Raw genomic sequence first — 22762 nt, 5'->3', positions numbered from 1 at the left:
GCACTGGTATGAATCCTTTTGCGAACTTATTGTTAATGTTTATTTTTTTAATTACAAAAATACTTTTATTTATTTATTTATTTTTCCATCGTGATACATGTACTCTTTAATCTCCATCCCCTGTCTCCCCCATCCCACCATCCACCTGCCCTCTGGTAACCACCCATTCGTTCTCTATAGTTAAAAGTCTGTTTCTTGCTTTGTCTCTCTTTCTCTCTTTTTTTCCTTTGCTTGTTTGTTTTGTTTCTTAAATTTCACACATGAGTGAAATCATGGTATTTGTCTTTCTCTGACTTATTTTGCTTGGCATAATACACTCTGGTTCCATCCACATCATTGCAAATGGCAAGATTTTATTCTTTTATGGCGGAGTAATACTCCATTGTGTATATATACACCACATCTTTATCAGTTTATCAATTGATGGAGACTTGGGCTCCTTCCATAATTTGGCTATCCCTTTGAATTAGTGTTTTTATATTCTTTGGGTAAATACCTAGTACCCAGTTTGCATTCCCACCAACAGCGCAAGAGGGTCCCTCTTTCTCTGCATCCTCATCAACACCTGTTGTTTATTGTGCTGTTGATTTTAGCTATTTTGACAGGTGTGAGGTGGTATCTCATTGTGGTTTTGACTTGTGTTTCCCTGGTAATGAGTGATGTTGAGCATCTTTTCATGACACTGTTAGCCATCTGGATGTCTTCTTTGGAGAGATACCTCTTCATGTCTTCTGCCCATTTTTTAAAGTGAATTGTTTGTTGTTTTGGGTATTGAGTTTATCAATTCTTTATATGTTTTGGATAGATACTAACCCTTTATCAGATATGCCGTTTACAAATATCTTCTCCTATTCCGTAGGCTGTCTTGCAGTTTTGTGATTGTTTTCTTCACTGGGCAGAAGCCTTTTATTTTTATATAGTCCCAGTAGCCTATTGTTGCTTTATTTCCCTTGCCTCCAGAGATGTGTCTAGAAAGAAGTTGCTACAGTTGATGTCAAGGAGGTTATTGCCTGTGTTCTCTAGAATTTTTATGCTCTCAGGTCTCATATTTAGGTATTTAATCCACTTTCAGTATAGTGTAAGAAGGTGGTCCAGTTTCATTATTTTTCACGTGGCTGTCCAGTTTTCCCGATACCATTTGTTAAAGAGGTTGTCCTTTTTCCATTGGATAGTCTTTCCTGCTCTATCAAAGATGAGTTGACCATATAGTTTTGGTCCATTTCTGGGTTTTCTATTCTGTTCTGTTGATCTATGTATCTGTTTTTGTGCCAGTACCATACTGTCCCGATTACTACGGCTTTGTGATGTAACTTGGAAGTCCAGAATGGTGATGCCTCCAGTTTTGTTTTTCTTTTTCAAGATTGTTTTGGCTATTTGGAGTCTTTTGTGTTTACATACAAATTTTAGGATTGTTTGTTCTAGTTCTGTGAAAAATGCTGTTTGATATTTTGATAGGGATTGCATAAATGTATAGATTACTTGGGTAGTATAGACATTTTAACAACATTTGCTCTTTCAGTCCGTGAGCATGGAATGTCTTTCCATTTCTTTGTGTCATCTTGAATTTATTTCTTCAGTGTTTTGTTTATAGTTTTCAGAGTACAGGTCTTTCACCTCTTCAGTTAAGTTTATTCCTAGATATCCTAATTGTTTTTGGTGCAATTATAAGTGGAATTGTTTCCTTAATTTCTCTTTCTCCTGCTTTCATGTAGAGGAATGCAACAGATCTTGTACATTAGTTTTGTGTCCTGTGACTTTAATGAATTCATTTATCTGTCCTACTAGTTTCTTGGGGGAGACTTTAGGGTTTTCTGTATATAGTATCATGTCCTCTGCCAATAGTAAGAGTTTTACTTCTTCCTTACCAGTTTGGATGCCTTTTATTTCTTTTTCTTGTCTGATTGCTGTGGACACAACTTCTAGCACTATGTTGAATAACAGTGATGAGTGGGCATCCTTATCTTATTCCTGACCTTAGGGGAACAGCTGTCAGCTTTCCCCCGCTGAGTATAATGTTTGCTGTAAGGTTTTCATATGATGCCTTTTATTGCTCCTCTGTAGTTTGTATTCTTTTTCTATTGAGATTTTATTTCTTTATAATAGCTCTCAAATATTAAGGGTGTTAATTCTTTCCTTTTATTTTTACAGATTTATCACTAGTTTTTTGTTTTTGAATTTTCGATAGTATTTTATAATGGGCAATCTGTCTGAAATTTGTTTTTGTTATTATTTCCCAAATGGTTATGTAGTTGTCCCCGAACAAATAAAATGATTTGTTTCATGTAGCTGAAGGTAACATTCATCCTTTATTCCAGTTAAGCTCCAGTTCCGTCCAGGGGTTCCTGCCTCAGCAGGGATTTCCAGCAGCCTGTGGGTGGAAAGTTAGGATGGCCGGCAGCCCAAGGCCAAGGGGACTGCAGCTCTGTCCAAGGAAAGGCCAGCAGGAGCACACGCATCGTCTAGTGACTCTCAAGGCAGCACAGATAGAATGAGTGGGTTCCGGGATGGCCGAGCCCTTCTGAGAGGCTGTCCGGGGGCTGCTCCAAGCCCGGTCACCAGCAGGTGGAGTGGGCGTCGTTACAGACGCCAAGCCATTTAGAGCAGCAGTGAGTGGCTGAGCCGGTATCTCCCCCGCAAATCTGTTTGACCGTGAACCCACGCTGCTCCCTGCACAGATTGCCGCTGCTGCCTTCTTAGGTCAGTGGAGCTGTGAAGTCACCTGTGGCCCCTGCTCTGTGTGTGCCATGGCTCTGTGTGTGACCAATGAGGAGTCAGAAATGTGAGTTCCCACTGTGGCAATGCCACTAATGAGTTTCATCTAACCCTTACTAACCCTCTGATTTTTTCACCTGTAAGATGGGAAAAAACATTTAACAACTTTAAACCTCTATTGTAAGTATCAAATGATATCACATATTTATTGATATACCCAAATCTGCATGTAAATATGTAGAAAAATGATTTTTAAACTGTACATTGGTGTACAGATGCTATGATTTGCTATAATGGTGCTGAATGTTATAGGAATTACAGAAGAGATCAAGACAGTTCTTGGTTTATAAAAGTTTATGTTGAAGAAATAAGACGGGATTTAATCACAGTCTTATTTGGTAGACTCTTTGGTAGAATGGGTCGATTCTTTTCTGTTAAAAAAAATGTTTTTTTTTAATGTTTATTTTTGAGAGAGACAGAGACAGAATGTGAGTGGGTTAGGAGCAGAGAGAGAGAGAGAGAGAGAGAGAGAGAGAGAGAGACACAGAATCCCAAGCAGGCCCCAGGCTCCGAGCCGTCAGCACAGAGCCTGACGTGGGGCTCGAACCCACAGACCGCGAGATCATGACCTGAGCCGAAGTTGGACGCACAACCAACTGAGCCCCCCAGGGGCCCCTCTTTTTTGTTTTTTAAAAAAATTTATGTCTTTAATTCTCATGAAAACGTAAATATTTTACTCGAAGTAGTGCTTCTTTCTCTTAAAAGTTTTTTTTTATTCAAGTGTAACTGACATACGTTGCCAAATTAGTTTCGGGTGTGCAATAGAGTGATTCGGCACTTCTGTACTTTTCTCAGTGCTCGTCCCAAGTCTGCCTGTCACACGTCGGCCACCCACCTCCCCTCTGGTGACCAGTGGTTTGTTCTCTGTATTTAGGAGTCTGTTTTTTTGGTCTGTTTTTTCCTTTGTTTTATTTCTCAAATTCCGCGTATGAGTGAGATCATACGGTATTTGTCTTTCCCACACTGACTTATCTTACTTAGTATTGTGCTCTCTGGGTCCACCCCTGTCATTGCACATGGCAAGATCTCATTCTTTTTTTAATGGCTGAGTAATATTCCTGTGTGTGTGTGTGTGTGTGTGTGTGTGTGTGTGTGTGTGTCTCTCCCACATCTTCTTTATCCAGTCAGTGGGTGAATTCTTAAGATTTTGAAACATTTGTAATGTTTCATATATTCTTTCATCTGTTTCTTAAGATTTCTTTATGCTTTGGGGAAGCAGTGGAAGGAGCTACATGGTAATTTCACTTCATCCACTTGGGACACTTTCTTTCATCACCAACTATATGCCGGCCACTGTGCTAGGGACTGGTTACTTCAAACTGATAAAACCCAAAAAGCAAATTGTGGTAACTTTGAAACATTTTGCTATTTTTTTTATATGAAACTGCCTGCTGTGTCTTGGCAATTGCAAGAATAATAAATAAAGTTTATGAATTGGGGAAGAATGTGCATTAATATATTCAAAATGTTTTTATTTTTTCCAAATACTGCACAATTTTCACGCCTTTAAAAATCACCTCTTATTTGTTATAAGAAAGAACGTTCGTTATATGGGAGATCGTGGAGTGTGAGTCCTCTGACTGTACTTTGAGAACTTTATCACTTATACTTCCCCCCTAGCCTGATATCTTGGCCTTATACATGATAGAATAAGGGTTTCTAGTCAGGTCCTGGAAACACCCGTGCATCTGAGCCAGCGTCACACAGCAGGAGGATTGCCGCCCAGGGGCCTGACCCCAGCCCTGCATTCTGCCTCTGCAGGGGTGACCTGGGTCAGGGTTGTGAAACGGTTAAATAGATCCAAGGTGGGCAGTAGGAGATATAGATTCATATTGCACTTTACCACCAATTTGCTTGGAAAATTTGGAAAATGATTTAGTATCTCAGTTATCGATAACAGTAATCAGTCTCAGTGGTAACCTTCTGAATACTCCTCAGTGCTAGCGCTGGGCTCACGTGTTGCAGACCATGCCATCCCAGACCGTCTCTGTGAGGCGTGGTTCTGTCCATCTCCGGCGGTGGAAGCAGATTCCGCAAGGCTGAGCGAGGTCTGTCGAGTAGCAAGAGGGGGACTTGCATCAAGGTCTGTTTAATCTGGAAGTCCCTGGGAGGAGGGAGCTGTTGTGTGTACAGAACCTTCAGGACTTTAGTAATCCCTTCTTTTTCCTGGGGGTGTGGTGTGGGAGGTGAGTAAGCGGGTGTGGCATACTGTGTGTGTGATCACACTCATCATGGTGAGTAAACAGACTGTCATCTGTGTAACACGTCAACCCCTCAGTTGTCTTCTGCGTCCCTGTGTTTTCAGATTGAGGATGGAAGAGCCACAGGGGTTTTTCTCCCCTGGTGACGGCTGCGTCGGTGACATGGTCACAGAAAGGTGCCTGGTCGAATCTAAGGAGCCCGTGTCCCATGTTCAGCTTGCTTGTGGCCTGTGGTTCTGCGCTTTCCCTTTAGATGGGAATGAACTTTGCGTGTGGAGCACCAAGGACCCTTCTTACCAGGTACCTAAAAAGTTTTGTGTGTTGTTTGATGAGTCCAGGGACTTGAAGAGCCTCGCGGTCACCTGTCCGTCCCTCTGATGCTGTTTGGGTGATGCTACCTTCCGCGGACTCAGCCACCAGCCAGGGGAGGAGAATGTCAACAAAACAAAACCGCTGTGTTCGTTTTTCAGTTTTGGAAAACACACTGCCTGGAATCACTTTATTAAAGACGTTTTTTCTTTAATAAGAATATAAGCAAGAAAAGGTTCATCTTAATCAAGATAAGGTGAATTTTTCTAGATTTTAGATATAGCATATTTAAGGAAGTTTGTTACGTTTACTGCAGAATATTTCACATCCAACTGACAGCTTTAAAGACATGAGTTTTCATTCAAAGATTACTCCGTGACTAGTGTAATTATCTCAATGCTCTTAAAAGCAAGTTTCATTGTACAAAATGCAAAAGTAAATTCTGTCAGCATTTTTGGCATTGGGGTAACCCTTATCTTCATTTGGGCTTCCGGAGTTGGAGGCCGATGATTACCGCACGTGCCTCAGTGCTGTGTCTGCCTGAGAAGCCCCTCTAACTCGCCATCTTACTGACACTCACTTTACTACGAGGAGAGGTCGTTCATCATCGTTGAAGAGAAATCTATAGTTTGCTTTTTTCCTATTGAGTTATGAGAGGTTTTTCTGTGTTTCTTCACCACAACTTATGCTGATGAATTGGGCCTACATTCTGATGTCCAGCTTGATGTTGCTCACTTTTTCAGTGGGGTGTGGAAGACTCAGAAAACGTGTCCCGGATATTACGTGCCATCGTTGCGATTATGACAAGGTGAACACCACTGGGTAGCTACCATCCAGGCCTCCTCTCAGCCTGTGCTCCCTTCTCTCCTCCCTCAACTCCTGGGGCCACATGCTGGTTTTGCTCCTGTTGGAACTCTGTGTGAGTGGGGTCGTGCATCATGCTGGACTCCTTGATTCACTGTTAGGTTCGTGGGACCCGTCCACGTTTTCATCACTGCGTAGTATTCCACTGCATGGATAGACCACACTTAATCCTTTCCCTTTTTGGTGGAGATCTGTTTCGTTTCCATGTTTCAACTGCTACAAGCATGTTTGTGTATGTTTTTTGGTACACTCGTGTGTACATTTGCTGAGGCGCATTGAATGTGTATATTTAGTTTAGTAGATAATGCCGAGATTCCCAGAGTGTTGTACCAACCTGCACTCCGTCAAAGGGTGTGTAGGAGTTCTAGTGGATTCACATCCTCGCCTGTACTTGGTCTTTTTACTTTTAGGCCTTTTGGTGAGGGTCAGGGTACTTATTTGTAATTTGCAATTCTTTGATGATTAAAGTATTGGCCATTTGGACTTTCTCTCTTGTGACGTGTGTTCAGTTTCATGCTATTTTTCTGGTGGATTATCTGTCATTTTCCTATTGACCTGAAGGAGTTCTTTATGTATTCTAAATAAAAACTTCACATTAGCTTGCATTTTGTGGAGTTCTATGCCAGTGGAATCAGACAGTGCATCCTCTTTGTGTCTGGCATCTTTCACTTAGAGTGACTATTTTGGAAGTTACCTGCTTCGTTGCATGTATCAGTGGTTCACCCGTTTTCAGTATTGAGAACATTTCCCTTGTGTGAATGTACTATAATTTATTATTCATTCTCCTGGTGGTGGGCATTTAGGATATTGTCAGTTTTGAGTATTACAGATAAAATGCTGTGAATATTTGCCCATCTCTGTTTGTAAATGTCAGGTCACATTGCTTGATCGTGTTCTTTGCATCTTCTACTCATGACCTCTGGTTCTGTCACTTATTAAGAGAGGCGTATTGGAGTCTGTGGCTAGACGTAGCTTGTCTGTTTTCCTTCCGTCAATTTTGCTCCGTGTATTTTGGAGCTCTGTCATTAAGCGCATGTATGTTTAGTATCTTTATAGTCTCTTGGTGAATTGACACTCTTAATGTTATGAAGTGACATTTCTTTATCCCTGGTAATATTTCTTGTTCTGAAAATTTGGCTACACTTTTTCTTTTTAGGGGCTACTTTTTACCTTTTTTTTTTTTTTAAGGACTTTATTATTTTTTCAAAAGCAGTTTTAGATTGACAGCAAAATTGAGGGGATGGTACAGAGATTTCCTATATACGCCCTGTGTCAACCCCACCAAACACACAACCTCCCCCACTATCAGCACCCTGCACCAGAGTCATGCATTTGTTGCAACTGATGAACCTACATTGACACATCATCATCACCCAGAGTCCACCATTTACCTTAGGGGTCAGTCTTGGTGTTGTACATTCTATAGATTTGGGCAGATATATAATGATGTCTGTCCACCGTTTAACATCTGTCTTCTTATTCTCTTGGTGTTGTCTTTGATGGAGCAGAAATTTTTAATTTTAATGAAGTCCAGCCTGTCAGTTCTTTCTTTCATGGATCATGCCTTTGGTGGCTTATCTGAAAAGTCATCACCAAATTTAAGTCATCTAGATTTTCTCCCGTGTTATTTTTTAGGAGTTTACAGTTTTCTCTATTGTATTGCCTTTGTTCCTTAGTCAGAATTCAGTTGACTGTATTTCTTGCTCTCTCTTCTCTGCCACTGATCTATTTTTCCTTTCTTGTGCCAATACCACTGCTCTTGATTAGAGTTAGCTTCATAGTAAGTCTCACAGTCAGATAGTGTCAGTCCTCCAATTCTGTTGTTCTTCTTCATTATCATGAGACTATCCCGGTTCTTTGCCTCTATGTAAACTTGAAAATCAGTTTGTTGATTTTGATTGGGTTGCATTAAATCTGTAGATCAAGTTGGGAAGAACTGACATGTTGATAATATTGAGTCTTTCTATCCATGAACATGGAATATCTCTCCATTCATTTACTTTTTTGATTTCTTTCAACAGAGTTTTATTTTTTCTCATAGAGAACTTACACAGTTTTGCTAGATTTGTCCCTCAGCATTTCGTTTGTTTGGGTGCTAATGTAAATGGTATTGTGTTTTTAATTTCAAATTCTACTTATTTATTGCTGGTATATAGGAAACCAGTGGAATTTTGTGTATTAACTTTGTATCCTACAAGCTTGCTATAATTCTTAGTTTCAGATTTTTTTTTTTTTTTTTGCCAGTTCTTTGGATTTTCTACATAGGTGAGCATATTATCCATGAACAAAGTTTTATTTCTTTTTTCTCGGTCACTATACCTTTAAACTTCCTTTTATGTTGTTATTGCATTAGCTAAGACCCCCAGTATAATGTTGAAAAGGAGTGGTGAAGGGGACCTACTTGTCTTGTTTCTAATCTTGGTGGGGAAGCTTATAGTTTCTCACCATTTAATACATTAGCTTTTGTTATGTTGTGGATACTCTGTATCAAGTTGAGGAAGTTCCCGTCTATTCCTACTATACTGATAGTTTTTATGATGAATTGCTATTGGATTTTGTCAAATGCTTTTTCTACGTTTTTGATATTTTCATGTGATTTTTTTTCTTTAGCCTGTTGATGTGATGGATTAATTATTTTCAAATGTTGAACCAGCCTTGCATATTTGGAATAAATTTCCAAATCTCACTTGGTCATGGTATATATTTTTTTATACATTATTTGGTTTGATTTGCTAATATTTTGAATATTTGTTGAGTTTTGGATCTATGTTCATGAAATATATTGATTTTTAATTTTCTTTTCTTGTGATGTCTTTGTCTGGTTTTGGAATTAGGGTAATGCTGGCCTGATAGAATGAGTGAGGAAGTATTTACTCTGTTTCCTCTGAAAATAGTGTTTTCTGTTTTCTTTCTTCAGTCTCCTGAAAGAGATTTTGGAGAATTCGTAAAATTTCTTCCTTAAATATTGGGTAGAATTCACCAGTGGATCCATCTTGGTCTGGTGCTTTCTGTTTTGGAAGGTTATTACTACTGATTGTTTATATCTCTATTTAACCTTTTGAACATATGGAATAGAATTAGGACTGTTTTGATGTCCTTATCTCGTAATTCTGCAGTCTGGATTGGTTCTGGTTTTGTTTCAAGGCCATCTGGATGATTTGTCAGTAGGCGTTTTCCATGGGGATGTATTTCTCTTGGTTTTTGACTGAATAATCTTGACTCCTTGAGTACCTGATTATTTTTGATTGACTGCTAGACAGTCTGTATTAAAAAAAATGCACAGCTGGTTTGAGGCTCTGGATGACCTTAACTTCTTGCAGAGATGATTTATGTTTGCTTCCGATAGCTGGCTGGGTGAGGAGGGTGCACTGGCAATTTCCGGTCACTCTAAGCCAGTCAGGGATTATGAGAACTTGGAGGTGGGCTTGTGAGCACTCTTCTATGGCCCGTTCACCTCTCCTCCTTGGACCTGGTCCTTTGGGTCACTACTCTAGCCCTGGGCGTTTGGCAACATGCCCTTCCCTCCCACTGCAGTGGGCTGTATTCTTTTTTTAAAGCAGTGTTTTAAAATGTGGTGTTTTAAGGAAAAAAATGCATGGAGTCCTCACCTTAAGGCTGTCAACTCTATTCTCAGAGGTACTTTGCAGGCAGTGGAATTCTTTGCCCTTCTCCCAATAAGATAATTCTGTTTGTACCTGAAAATGATGCATTTAATTCCGCTACGTTTGTGCTTCTAGTCCCGTGAGTATCTTTCAATGATCTCTCTCTCCCGTGAGAGCTTTCAATGGCTCTACCGGAATTGTCAGAAGGCTGTGTTTTGGTAGAAGTCTTCACGGGTGAATGGCCTCCCGTGCTGGATCCCTTCTCTCAGTTTCCTTCTTCTCTGGTCTTAATTCTTTGTTGCTTTCATTGCTCTCTGGTGCCTTATCTTGCTCATCTAGATTTTTTTTTTTTTGCAAATTTTGCCAGTTTTTCTTGTCGTTCTCATCAGGAGGTTGGTACAGATGAACTGGCCTGCCGTGAGCAGGTCCTCCTGTTTGCGCGATGGCCCTCACGTCAAAGCGCCTACTGTGTGCCGGCTGTCAGCTCGAAAGGAGCTCCCTTAGCACAGCCCAGACAACCTCTGATCTTTCCCGATTCCATGCCATCTTCCTCATGCCCCCATTCCCCTAGGGATGCAGCCCAAACACTGATTACCTTTGCTCTTGTCCCTTTTCTATCTCGCGATGCCCGTCGGTCACAGAGTCTTTGGTTCATTGTCTGCCCCCGTCTCCATCCCTGTCACCCTAGTTCAGGCCTTTCCTGTGCTGTCTTTGGAGTGTTTGGTCTCACTGTGTCCCCAGTGTCGTCCCTCTTCCATCCTTGCAGCAGTGTTACAAGTCTGGTCACAGATTCCTCTGCTTGCACGTTTCTGCCGGCTTCCGGTTTCCTCATGCTTGGTCAGAGCTGTGAACACGCTCGTCACAGTGTCGCACTTGCCCAGGCTTTCTGTGGCCCCATCGCCTTCCTCGCTTGTACCAGCAGCCTCGTAAATGTGCCTCGTCTCCCAGCGACCGGAACGCTCCCCTCCCCTTGCGGATCCTTCTCATTTCCTCAGCGTCCAGCACAGCAGGACCTCTGTGCACACTGCAGGGACGCGACACACATTTGCTTAATTCATGACTGATGAGGAAATGCAAGAGTGAGGTGACCTGTATCATTTTACTAGTGCGCGTGATCCACGATGTTGAGTAACGGTAAGATGGTTCACCTGACCGTAATTTAATAGTGCATTAACAGGAATTTTAATAAGTGAATATATGAAAGAAACATATTTGAAAAATTCAAGCCATTTGGTTTCTTAGGTTTGAGGTTATGCCATTATGTTCCTTTATTCTTTAAGTGTTCTCTATAGTTGATGATATTTCTCTTCTTGTTAACTTTGTTAGCCTCTAATCCTAAGAGGACACCGTCAGCCGATCACTGCTGTGACATTTGGAAATACAGTGAGTCCACTTCTCATCTGTTCCGCATCACAGGATTATGTTATGTTGTGGAGTCTGGATGAGTGCAGACAGAAAGTGCTTCTAGGTAAATGAACCCTTAAAATACATTTAAAAAAGTATAAAAGGGAATGACTCACCCTTAAATAGACTTGGTAACATACAGGGGCTTGGGAGCATTTTTGACTCCTTTAACCTTGAAACTGAGTGTCCAAGCTGGATGTTCTGTGTGGGAAGCTTACCAGGCATTCACACGTGCTGACTTTTGCCGTGTGTGGATCTGACATGATAGGCTCATTAGTTTTAATCTTATGTATTTCCTTATTTTGATATCTGTGATTTTTTTGGACCTCTGAAAACAGGTAGGCAACTGAAGTGTTCTTTCCTTACAGAGACCGTGAGGGGAGGGAAACACATTTCAAATAGGCAAGTAACTGGTTGTCGGTTGTGGGGAGCGCAGCAGAGAAAGGCAAGGTGTCGACAGAGGACGTGGGCAGGACACGTCCACGTGGTGTCATCTCTGGGGAGGTGGCTTTTGAGCTGGGGGATGAGGAGGAGCTGGACGCAAGCGAGGGCCAGTGCCGGACAGTGGCCCCGTGCCACGTGGGAGCGGCGTTGCCGGCAGAGCCGGCCGTGTGCGCGGGGGCCCTCTGTGCGCGGAACCTGACCTGTCTGAAGAGCTGAGAGGGAGCCCGCGGGGTGGGAGCATGGGGACATTAGAGCTTGAGCAAATGAAGTTGAGAAGTTAGGTGAGGACCACGGTAAGGAGTGTGAACGTTATGTGATTAGTGACACTGAGAATCCATAGGACTACTCCGAACAGGTGTCAGAGGACTTTAGGCGACCGTGTACATTATAGTAGTATATGTCCGTGTGTATAAAACGCAGGTAATAGAATGGAAGACCTCACTTCATTTAACTTGTAGCGTGAGCACAGTATCAGTGTATCACCACAGCACACACACACGTAATTCTGTGATACACACGCATGTGGTACAGACGTAGCCACACACACATACACATAAATAGTATATACACATGCTCATACATATGCAGTACACGAACATACATAGTGCACGCAAGCACAGTGCATGCATGAATGTACATACACATGGCACACCCACATAGAGCACGCACACGTGTATAAACGTGGCATGCACATGCACGATACACATCGTACACAAAGCACATACACGTATAGCATACACACATGCACATGTAACACACATGCACGTGCAAATAGTACATACACACCTGCACGTATACACACACAGTATTTGTACGCACATATAGCACGTATATACACACCCACACATACGTGCACATATTCGATATTTATGTAGTACCCACACATGTACATACATACATGGCAACGCACATGTAAACCTACACACATACACCTACACAGGTAGTGCACATATACATATGCATGCACACACATAGTACATAATGCATGCATATGTGTAGATACAATAGTACATAAATGCAGAGATGTGCATACAGGCATGCATGTATACGTATAGTGCACATATATACACTTATACGTATATATGCACACAGTGTATATGCAGACATACACAGATACACACATAGTGCATATACATTCATGCACGCAGTGCATGCTACACACTACGTGCATACGTGAGCACATATGCATATGTGCACACACACGCATATATGCAGTACATAGACCTGCATACACATACGTAGATGGACACATGTGCATATAGTACACACATAGAGCACACGCACACACATGTACATATGTATACAGCACACACAGGTATACACGTACACAGAACATGTACACGTGTGCACAGCACACACATAAGTATATAACCCATGTACATTTGTGTATATGCATACACGTATATGCGTGCATACCACATATGTGAATATAGTAATAGCAACACACATGTGCCCACGTGTATAGCACATGCACACACACGTGTGTCAGCATACAACACGCACACATGTACCTGTGTGTATAGCACACACATGTGTAGTAAGCACACACCACACAGGTACCTGTGTGCAGCACATGCTCACACATGCATGTAAGCATACAGCACACACATGTACCTGTGTATGTAAGCACACAGCACGCACACACATGTACATGTGTATCTACCATGTGCATACATGTACGTAAGTATACACATGTGTACCTGTGTGTATAGCACATGCACGCATGTACATAAACACAGAGCACTCACGTACATGTACATGTTGTATAGCATGGGCACACACACGAACGTGTGTACACAGGGCACACACACACATCTGTACAGTGAACCCCATGTTAGTGATTTGTTCCTCGTATGGGTCTTTGTCAATAAGTAGCCTTCCGTGTTGGAAGGGCTCTGTCCCAAGGTTTATTTTTAAGTCGCCCTTCAGAACTCCTGTACGTTTTGACACACGTGGTCCACTGCATGGACAGGGGGTCGAAGCCGGGCCCTGAGGCACAGCATTCACGCTCACACGGAGCTCAGTCTGGTGGGCGTGCCAGGGCTGCTCTTGTGTCTTCAGCTGTGGCAGTGGGACCGGAATGCGCTCGTTCTGCCCTCACTGCAGGGATGGGGGTGCGGTTCTCAGAAGCCGCAGGCCGCTGCCTGTGCCCCCGTGGCCTGGGCCGGGTGCAACGCAGCCAGGCTTGGTTTCTGCGCCCGTGGAGAAGGCAGGCTCACTTACAGTACCTTCGCGTCCAAGAGCGATTTGTGTTTGCACTTGGACCTAGGAAACGGCACGTGGCCTGGGACCTTGGAGTGCTCCATCATTGGTCACTTGTCCTCAGTCTCCTTTGCTGGCTCGTTGTCACTCTCCCACCTCTTAACGTTGGCACAGGGGCTTTTCCTGTTGCCCCTCAAAAATCACTCCCTTGATGACAGCCAGGCTCTGACAGCTGCCACCTGTGCTCTCGCCGAGGCCTCGGTCCCGACTGCGGCCTCGGGTGTGAACTGCCTTGGACGCGCCCGCGTGCACAGCTGATAGCTCTGAAGCTTACCTGTCCTGACCACCTTTCCCGCACCTGCCTCCCATAGCCTTCCCTGCGGCCGCTCCGGTCAGAAGTCATGGCATTGTGTCCCGTCTTCCTTCCTCGCCTCCACGTCCTCCCAACCCACGGCTTCCGTCTGCTCTCCCTTCAGAACACATGCAAAGCGTGGACGCTTCTCACACCTGCCTTCACCGTGCCCCGCAGGTTCACTCACTGGAGCATTGTGCTGGCGCTTCCCGCTCCCCCCGTTCTGTCCCAGTCCCGTCCCAGGGCTCTGCTCTCAACTCCACAGCCAGGGCTCCCTGCGAAATTGGAGTCTGAGTGCATCACACCGCTGCCCAAAGCTCTCCAGGGCCTTCCCGACAAAGCTACAGGACCCCTACCTCTACCCCCAGCTTCAGGGAACAGTCCAGGCATAGTGGCCTGCCCCCGGGGCCATCTCAGGATCCCTGCTGATTCTGCCACGTCCGATTCTCCGGTGCCGTGGGCCCTTCTGACCACCACCCTGGACCCCAGTCCCCTTTTGTGCTTTGCTTTTTCTTACGGTGTTCACTTCCTTCTAGCACTGTATGTAATTCGTTGTCATATTTTGGTTATTGGTGTCTAAGTGCCCCCACCTCCTACCCCAGAGTAAGCTTTCCACGAAGGCGGGACTTGGTTTTGTTTGTTGGTCTATCCCAAGTGCCTGTAGAGATGCCGGGGGTAGCATCGGTGCCTGCTAAATACTCGTGGAGCGGACCCATGGGATTAGCCTGGCCAGACTAGAACTCCCACGTGGTGTGTGCACGGCTCCCTTTCTGTAGGCTCGGGGTCTTGCTGTCGACATGACCTTGCTGGACAGCAAGCAGCCTCAGTCCCACGGCCCAGCCCTGGTGGTGCTGAGTCCTCACTGCCCGGTGCTGGCTTGGTCGAGGGGCCCTGCTTGAAGCTGAGGGCTGGCTTGTGTCGTTGCCTTGGCCCCACAGGCCTGCCCGGAGACGTCCTCGTGGCGTGGGCAGGTCTCGGAGGCTCGGATGGGCGTCCTGTGCCTTTGCCTGTCTGGAGCGAGCCCGGGCAGCTCGCGCGGCCAGGCCTGGAGCAAGTGTGGTCACGGGGGGAGGGACGAACCGGGACCGTGGGCCATTCTGTGTGACCCCCGCACGTTCGCACGTGCAGCCGTCGCAGAGACCTGTTATCTGCAAAGGCACAGAGTCATCTTCCGATAGACGGTTCCTGCGTTCCGCATACTTCCAGAAGAACTGTTTGCACTTGATGGTTTTAGTACCGTCGAGGAGCTAACGTCGCGTCAGAGTCCTTGTTACTCCGCATCACGTAGAGAGAGAGGGCTGCGTGGTCGGTGATTCCCTGTGGCTCGTGGGCCACCCTGACGGCCTGACACTAACAGTGAAACTCCCTCTAGGGCTGACTCCTCGAGGGCTCGTCCTGAGCACCCTTCTGGGCAAGGCGCTGTATTTGAGGCTGAGCCCGGACGACCGAGCAGCTGCGGTGTGTGCCGGGAATAAAATCTTTATGCTGGATACCGAGGTGGGTGCCGCGTCTGCCGGCGGGGCCTCCCTGGGGCCCTGCCCGCCTCTCATCGACAGTATTTTCACGTGGGCGTATTTTCATCAGGGCGTTAGGGAAAGCGAGGGAAAACACGTCTTTGTCCTGCGCTGGGAAAAAGCCCCCTGAACCAGCTACTGCTGTTTCAGGCCAGTTAGGAAACCTGTGCACGGAATCCGGCTATCAGGGTGCTGAGTGAGGGCGCTCAGTCCGACCTTGTTTTTTCTCATTTCCTCCTCCTCTGCGGACCTCTCAAAGCCCTCACAGAGTGCCACTTTCGTTGATCTCTTTTACAAAACTTGCTTTCTTCGGGAGCTGGATGTTTCTCACTTATCTCTTCACTGGGATGGGTGTAAGGGACTGTCTCCCCTTCCTCTTGGTGACTTCAAGTCTCGCATCTGATTCTGAAATGGGAGCCCTGGAGGGTCAGCCAGGTGTAAGAGAGCAGGGGTGGGGCGGGGGGGGGGGGTGGTTGAAGGAGGCCTCTTGTTTCCTCAGCGTTATGTCTGCCAGAGACTTTGGGGACAGATCATCCAAGGCCTGGTGTTGTGTCTTGGCTGCTATTTGCCAAATGAGTGCAGTTAACAAAGCTCTTAGCCTACAAAGAATGTTTTGCCACACCCACTTAAAAAACGCTAGGTTATGGAGAACGTTAGGCATGAAATCTTACTCGAGGATCAGCTGATGGCGGGCTTTCTGTGTGCTAGGCAGTTTGGGGCCCAGAGTGTCCATTTCTGCGTTCAAGTGATTTTTGGCCAAATTGTAAAATTGAGGCTCACACAAAGGGCTAGTGTTGTCGGTGAAGTCACAGGTGATGGGACGTGTCCTAGGGTTCAGAATGGCTTTGGGGGTTGTTCGGGGACGTAGGGCTCACCGCCCTTGTGGGACGAGCCAGGAGGGCAGAGAGCCCTGTCCGTCCCGGAAGCAGAGATGCCGGACCGGAGTCAGGTGTCAACCCCGCGGGCGAGCAGGGAGGTGGCGCCTGTTGGCTCCACCGGCCGGCCCACGCTGCCCTCTCCCTTCCTTAGCGGCCCGTACGAGGTGAGTGCGGGCTGCCCACGAACCTGGGGTGTGGTAGCACCGTTCCCCGAGCACTAGGGGGGCCCGGTTTGTGAGACTTGCTCTGAGAGACTTTAAACGAGTGTGAACACTTTAACGTAAGCCACGACCATAAGTACTGAGAGGAAATGGGGTATTCTTTAGGACAGTGTCGTGTTACGGAAGTTGGAGGCAGCAGAAATGTGTATGTCCTCACGTCCAATCTGGAAGTGAGCCTGTTCTTGTGCACATCGCCACCTCGCCTTTTGTTTTGGCCCGTCTGGTGACGAGAGGCAGAAGTGGCCGTGCCGCACAGGGGTCTCTGGTCGCTCTGGGAACGTCTTCTCGGTGTAAGTGCTTACTTGTTGGTCAAGTCGCTGTGTGGATACGGCTGCGTACGTATTCCCCGCATGTATGTGCGGGGACATGATCTTGTCTGACCGGATGCTGTAGGTCCTGCAGTCCTGACCCCAGGTGCCCGGAGTCCCAGGTGAACAGCACCAGCACCTCTCGGCCGTGCTATGTGATTCCGGCTTGTGACGCTGTCTTCTGGGGCTGCCTGGTTGTAACAGGCTTCAGGGGCTTAGGAGGAAGGCTCGCTTGGTAGTAGATGAACACGCTGTCCTGTGTTATCTCAAGACGCCGTCCCTACCCCTGCAGGGCTGTTCTGGGAAGTCCTGGCACTGGAGGGTCGCTTCAGGGCAGCACACGGTGTAGATGGGAAGGTGGGAGAGCCCGGCCTTCCTGCTGCCTGGCTCTGTTCTGGATCAGCCTCAGTTAGCCTTGTCTCTAAACTTGCCGTGCACATGGCCCCGGGAGGCCTCTGCTTCCTTCCCTCTCAGCTCAGCCATCTGAGTTTGAACTTGTAGGTTTATATACAAGTACTTTTCACATTTGGAAAAGGGAATTGTGTAGACTTTAACAGAAACCGTTTTCTGTGAGATGTATGTAACTTCTTAACAAGAGTTGCCAGAACATTCAGTTACTGATCTTCCTTCACAAACTCTCCCAGAGCCGGTCTACACTAGCTGTGCTGGAGGGTCACCGGGGCCCCGTGACTGCAGCTGAGTTCTGTCCATGGCAAACACATATCATCATTTCAGTGTCTGAAGACAGAAGCTTTAAGGTAAGGGCATGGGCACCGGGATACTTCAGATGCTTCCTAGAAGGACTTTCTGGTTTGTGGTCCCTGCACATACACTCTTGTGTCGGCCAGGAGTGTCCCAACGTCCCCAGCTGGGCTTGGGTTACCTGCGGGCCCCTCCTCCTCAAATCCAGGGCCTTCGGGAGCTAGAACATCAAATTTACTTCCATGTTACTTCCTAAGGGCCCAGAGCAGAAGAAGCATCTTCCTGTAGCAGAGGATTCAGTCAGAACTAAACTGAGGTTGAGAAGGAAAGAACTTAAAAAAAATTTTTTTAACGTTTTATTTATTTTTGAGACAGAGACAGAGCATGGACAGGGGAGGGGCAGAGAGAGAGGGAGACACGGAATCCAAAACAAACTCCAGGCTGTCAGCACAGAGCCTGATGCGGGGCTCGAACTCACAGACCATGAGATCATGACCTGAGCTGAAGTCGGACGCCCAACCGACTGAGCCACCCAGGCACCCCGAGAAGGAAAGAACTTAAAATGCCAGCTAAGCTCCCATCAGGCTCCGAGCCGGCCGGTATTAGGTCTGTTATCTTATTGACCAAGTGAGGACTTCTCCATGGTGACTGGAAGAAAAGTTGAGGGTAATTTAGGCACATCTGCAGAGTGACAGAGGAGAGAGACGGAAAATACTTCTGTTGTCTTCTGGAAGTTTCTGCCCCGTAGAATTGGCCTCATGGGTGCTGTTTCCCGTGCTGTGAGCAGGCCGCCTGGGCTCAGCCCCAGTCCTTCCAGCTGCTGGTGATGGATGAGCGGTGCTGTGCCTCACTTTTCCTGTCTTTAAGATGGACATGAGGGTGCCCATTGTCTCACGGGGGCTCGGAGAATGGGAGCTGATGTTTGGAGAGCATTGGAGGGTGCCCGAAAAAATAAACATGTACTTTTAGTCAGGGTATCAATTACTGTGGCCTTCACACCTCTTCTTGGCAACGTCTCCAGCCTCGTCTTGGGTCTTCCCAAACCCACAGATTGTTATTTCTGGAAATGCTAGCTTTCCCCCCTGTGATTCTGACACCTTTTATGGTGTTGCTACAGTTTTATTGTTTATGTGCCTGTTTTATTACTATTTTCTCCTTTAGGTAACCGTTCACGTGAATTAATTTGTAATTGAGCAGAAGCATTAGTCCACGCTGTGTCAAATGGCAGAATTGTACCTCCTCTAAAAACCAAGTGTCTTTCCAAAGGTCTGGGACCATCACGCTGGATCACCACTGTACAGCTCAGCAGTGCTAACAGGTGACTGGACCCGCGGACGGATGTTCTGTCGGTGGGCCGCGGGCCGCTCTGTAGGCGGGACGCGCCCCATCCAGGGTCTCCGTGCCCCTCACGAGCAGCTGTGTCGCACCCGTCTGCACAGCGTAAGGATTCACTTCACAGGCACATTTCCCGAAGTTTTTAACTTAAAATTGAGCATGTGTGTGCTTTCCGGAAGCGCCATCCAGCGAGGCCTCTGCAGGAGGCATCTGCCCCACGGGCCGAGCGTGTGGTCGGGCAGAGTTTGCACGGTCCTGCGCTGCAGGCCATCCTGTGCCCTCCTCACACTGTCTGTGCACCGGTGAGTCCCCGGCACGTGTCGGCAGGTCCCTGCAGAGCGTGCCGTCCTGGCCTGCGGTGCCCTCTGCCTCCCTCCGCCTCCAGGGCTGCTGTCCCAGCACCCTGAGCGTCTGCTACTTCACATGGGGGAGGGGGGCAGAGAACTAACAGAAGACGGTCCCTTTCTTGGGATGAGTCCCGTGAAAACACAGCTTAACCAACGTGCAGGTTCCTTGTGATCTGGTGCAGTTTCTGCTATATTTCCCAAAGGATTCAGCATTCTTCCCGGTGCCACTCATCCGTGTGTGGAACAGAATGTTTTAACAACTTGAATACGTTTGTCAATCACAGGGACAAAGCACATCTCTTAGAATTATGTTGGAGTTCTTTTCCTGAAATTAATTATGTGGAATTATTTGACTGTCAAGAAAATAATTACAAACTTGATTTTGCATATCATTTATAGTTTATGTAGGGCATACAATGGTTAAAAATTTTTTTTTAACATTTATTTATTTTTGAGAGACAGAGAGACAGAGCACGAGTGGGGGAGGGGCAGAGAGAGAGGGAGACACAGAATCCGAAGCAGCTCCAGGCTCCGAGCTGTCAGCACAGAGCCCGACGTGGGGCTTGAACTCACGGACCACGAGATCATGACCTGAGCCGAAGTCGGACGCTTAACCGACTGAGCCATCCAGGGGCTCCGGGCATACAATGTTTTTAAATGTCCCGTTTATTTTAATTCTCCTTCTGAATTCTTGACAATTTAGATTCAGAATAAGTTTTAAATTAAATGACACATGCTAGGCAACAATTTAAAAAGTAGGCGTCATTTAATTGCCGTTTTCCTGACTAGACCCACGATTTTATTCCTGTTGCAAGTTTAATGCCTATTGGGCACTAGTGCTGTTGATGGTGTGGGTGTGGGGCTGCCTGGCATCGGTCGTGCGGGAGAGCTTTGAACGGACCGGTCCGTTGGCTCCGACGTGGACTGGAAGCTTCCCCCCCCCCCCCCCCCACCACCACATCCCCCCCCCCCCCCCCCCCCCCCCGCCGGCCTTTTTCTGGTGGGCGGTGTCGCTACTTCCCTCACACACGTTCTCAGAACGTGTCTGCACTTGAGGTTTTTATTTGCCGGTGAAGAAGTTATTTCAGGATAGTTCAGACTTGACTAAAAATATGTGTAAGTAAAACCTGGATAGCTTTCGGTTTAAATATTTACAGCTCAATTTTTACGTATTCCCACTGTAGCCTCCCCGCTCCTGAGTCTCCTCGTGGATGAAAAGAGCCAGCAGTTGGTGGCGGGATGTGCAGACGGGCAGGTGAGGGGACCGCAGGCTGGAATCTCAGTTCCAAACGTGACGGTGACTGCACGAGCGTCTGCAGAGAGGTCTCTGCTCCGACGCTCGCGTGTGTTCTTTCTGGTTTGAAGACACCGTTGACCCCAGCAGCTGAGCTGTTCCTTCTGGGGCCGCGGCATCCGTGTGGGGCTCACTCGCACGCACCCACAGCCTGTGAAGAGCCAGCTTTATGGAGCTTGAAAAATTGGAAGATACTTGATTTTTTTCAGAATTTAGTTTCTCAGGTGAGCCGTTCAGGTGTGCTTCCCCAAGTATGGATTCTGTTCTCTTCTTACACAGTTGCTGTGGAGAAAATTTGGGCAGGATACTGTATTAGGAAATAACCAAACACCCCCATTCAGGCACTTCCGGTCAGCACACGTGTGGGGCTCCCCTCGCCAGGCAGTCCTCCACCACGCTGGCTGGACGGCCCGCAGTTTAACTCCGTTCTGACACTGTCTAGGTGGAGACCCACAGGTTAAGGGCTCAGGCCGTGAGACTCCACCGCCCTTCAGATGCCAGTCACAGGTGGTAGGTCCCCGGCTACTCGAAGTTTCTGCCCAAACTGCCTACAAATTGGAGGTTCCCACGCCCCCGCTTGGGGTTCGACTAATTTGCTAGAGAGCCTTGCGGAACTCGGGAAGCGTTTATTTACGGGTTCACCCGTCTATTAAAGGGTGTAATGGAGAACACAGACAGCAGCCAGATGGGGGGGTGTAGATGGCGGGGGGGGAGGGTCCCGCGTGTAGAGCTGGGAGGTCCCCCCACTGGGGGTGGGGTCAGCCTCCCAGTGTGGACGCGGTCACCAGCCTGGAAGCTGGGTGTAACGGAGGCCTCGTCAAGTAGGTGCGATTGATTAACTCGTTGCCCGCTGGTGATTGAACCCAACCCAACCTCCAGGTCAGGGGCGGGACCGAAAGCTGCCAGCCTCTCATCCCCTGTGGCTCCCCTGGCCACCTGCCCCCACCCTTGGGGCTTTCCAACAGGCATTTCGTTCACACAACAAAAGACACCTCTGTCCTTCTCTTCACTTGGGAAATTCCGAGGGTTTTAAAGGAGCTGTGTGTCAGGAACAGGAAGTCCACATACATGGATTTCTTAGTTATAACTCACAGTATCACGGGTGTATTTTTGGAAACAAGGAAATTTTATCTTTCTTTTTTTTTAAATTTTTTTTTTTTTTAATGTTTGTTTATTTTTGAGACAGAGAGAGACAGAGCATGAACAGGGGAGGGTCAGAGAGAGAGGGAGACACAGAATCTGAAACAGGCTCCGGGCTCCGAGCTGTCAGCACAGAGACCGATGCGGGGCACGAACCCACGGACCGCGAGATCATGACCTGGGCCGAAGTCGGAAGCTCAACCGACTGAGCCACCCAGGCACCCCTATCTTTCTTTTTGACAAAGGTGACTGCTGTCACCCGTGTCTTTTGGCCGGGTGACACGTGGATGTATTCGCACCTGTGTGTCCGTGCCCTTGGGCTCCGAGAGACTGGCGTGGACGGTGGGGGTCAGAGCACATCGCCCTCCTGGGCGGAGTGTTGTGAGTCAGAGGGGGCGTCTGCACTCAAGTCGGGGGGCCGAAGAAGCGCCCGGAGGCTCCGCTGTGGAGGGAAGGGAGGGGTCCAAGCTGCCTCTGAGGCCACGTGCAGTGTGTCTCCCTCTCCTGACCCGTCTTTCTCCTTGGGCTCGAGCCACGCCCACCTGTGATGACGGGCTTCCGTGTGTGTGCGTGTGTGTGTGTGTGTGTGTGTGCGCGCGCGCGTGTGCGCCTGCTCTGCTTTCTCAGCTTTGGGTCTTCAGTTTGGTTGAAAGACATCATTATCGTTGTGTGACCCGAGTTGACCTAAAGAAGAAGAGAGAGACTTTCTCCAGGAGGGTCGAGTCCAGGTTGTGCAGCCTGCCAGGTAATGCCACTCAGAACCCCCCCCCGCCCCCCCCTCCCTGCCCCTTGGGGTTCCCGCCCTGGTGCTCTCCAAGCTGATCAGCCTGCGAGGGTCCTGGGTTAGGGGAGGGGGCCGGAGAGGGGGCGGGG

The 22762-nt window shown here is 47.2% G+C and overlaps 1 protein-coding gene across 34 annotated transcripts in view; it reads left to right on the top strand.

Moving 5' to 3' along the window:
• The window catches only part of WDR27 (WD repeat domain 27), a 186012-nt gene that overhangs the window by 5068 nt on the left and 158182 nt on the right, over positions 1 to 22762 (top strand). For 9 of the 34 annotated variants that reach the window (XM_045058407.1, XM_045058401.1, XM_045058395.1 and 6 more), the window contains exons 1-9: positions 1604 to 2779; positions 4711 to 4855; positions 5078 to 5273; positions 11075 to 11216; positions 15523 to 15647; positions 17716 to 17829; positions 19040 to 19091; positions 20640 to 20710; positions 22517 to 22634. In XM_045058407.1, coding sequence (XP_044914342.1) covers positions 2764 to 2779; positions 4711 to 4855; positions 5078 to 5273; positions 11075 to 11216; positions 15523 to 15647; positions 17716 to 17829; positions 19040 to 19091; positions 20640 to 20710; positions 22517 to 22634 — 979 coding nt within the window. In that variant the 5' untranslated portion in view covers positions 1604 to 2763. Of the gene's footprint in view, positions 1 to 1600; positions 2780 to 4710; positions 4856 to 5077; positions 5274 to 11074; positions 11217 to 15522; positions 15648 to 17715; positions 17830 to 19039; positions 19092 to 20639; positions 20711 to 22516; positions 22635 to 22762 lie in introns of those variants that run through there. The other 25 variants (XM_019831511.3, XM_019831519.3, XR_002157717.3 and 22 more) reach the window with 12 other exon arrangements.

Source organism: Felis catus, chromosome B2 (genome assembly GCF_018350175.1).
Source record: "Felis catus isolate Fca126 chromosome B2, F.catus_Fca126_mat1.0, whole genome shotgun sequence".
Classification (NCBI taxonomy): domain Eukaryota; kingdom Metazoa; phylum Chordata; class Mammalia; order Carnivora; family Felidae; genus Felis; species Felis catus.
Note: the sequence above shows the minus strand (reverse complement) of the source record. Positions and strands in the feature narration are given on the sequence as shown.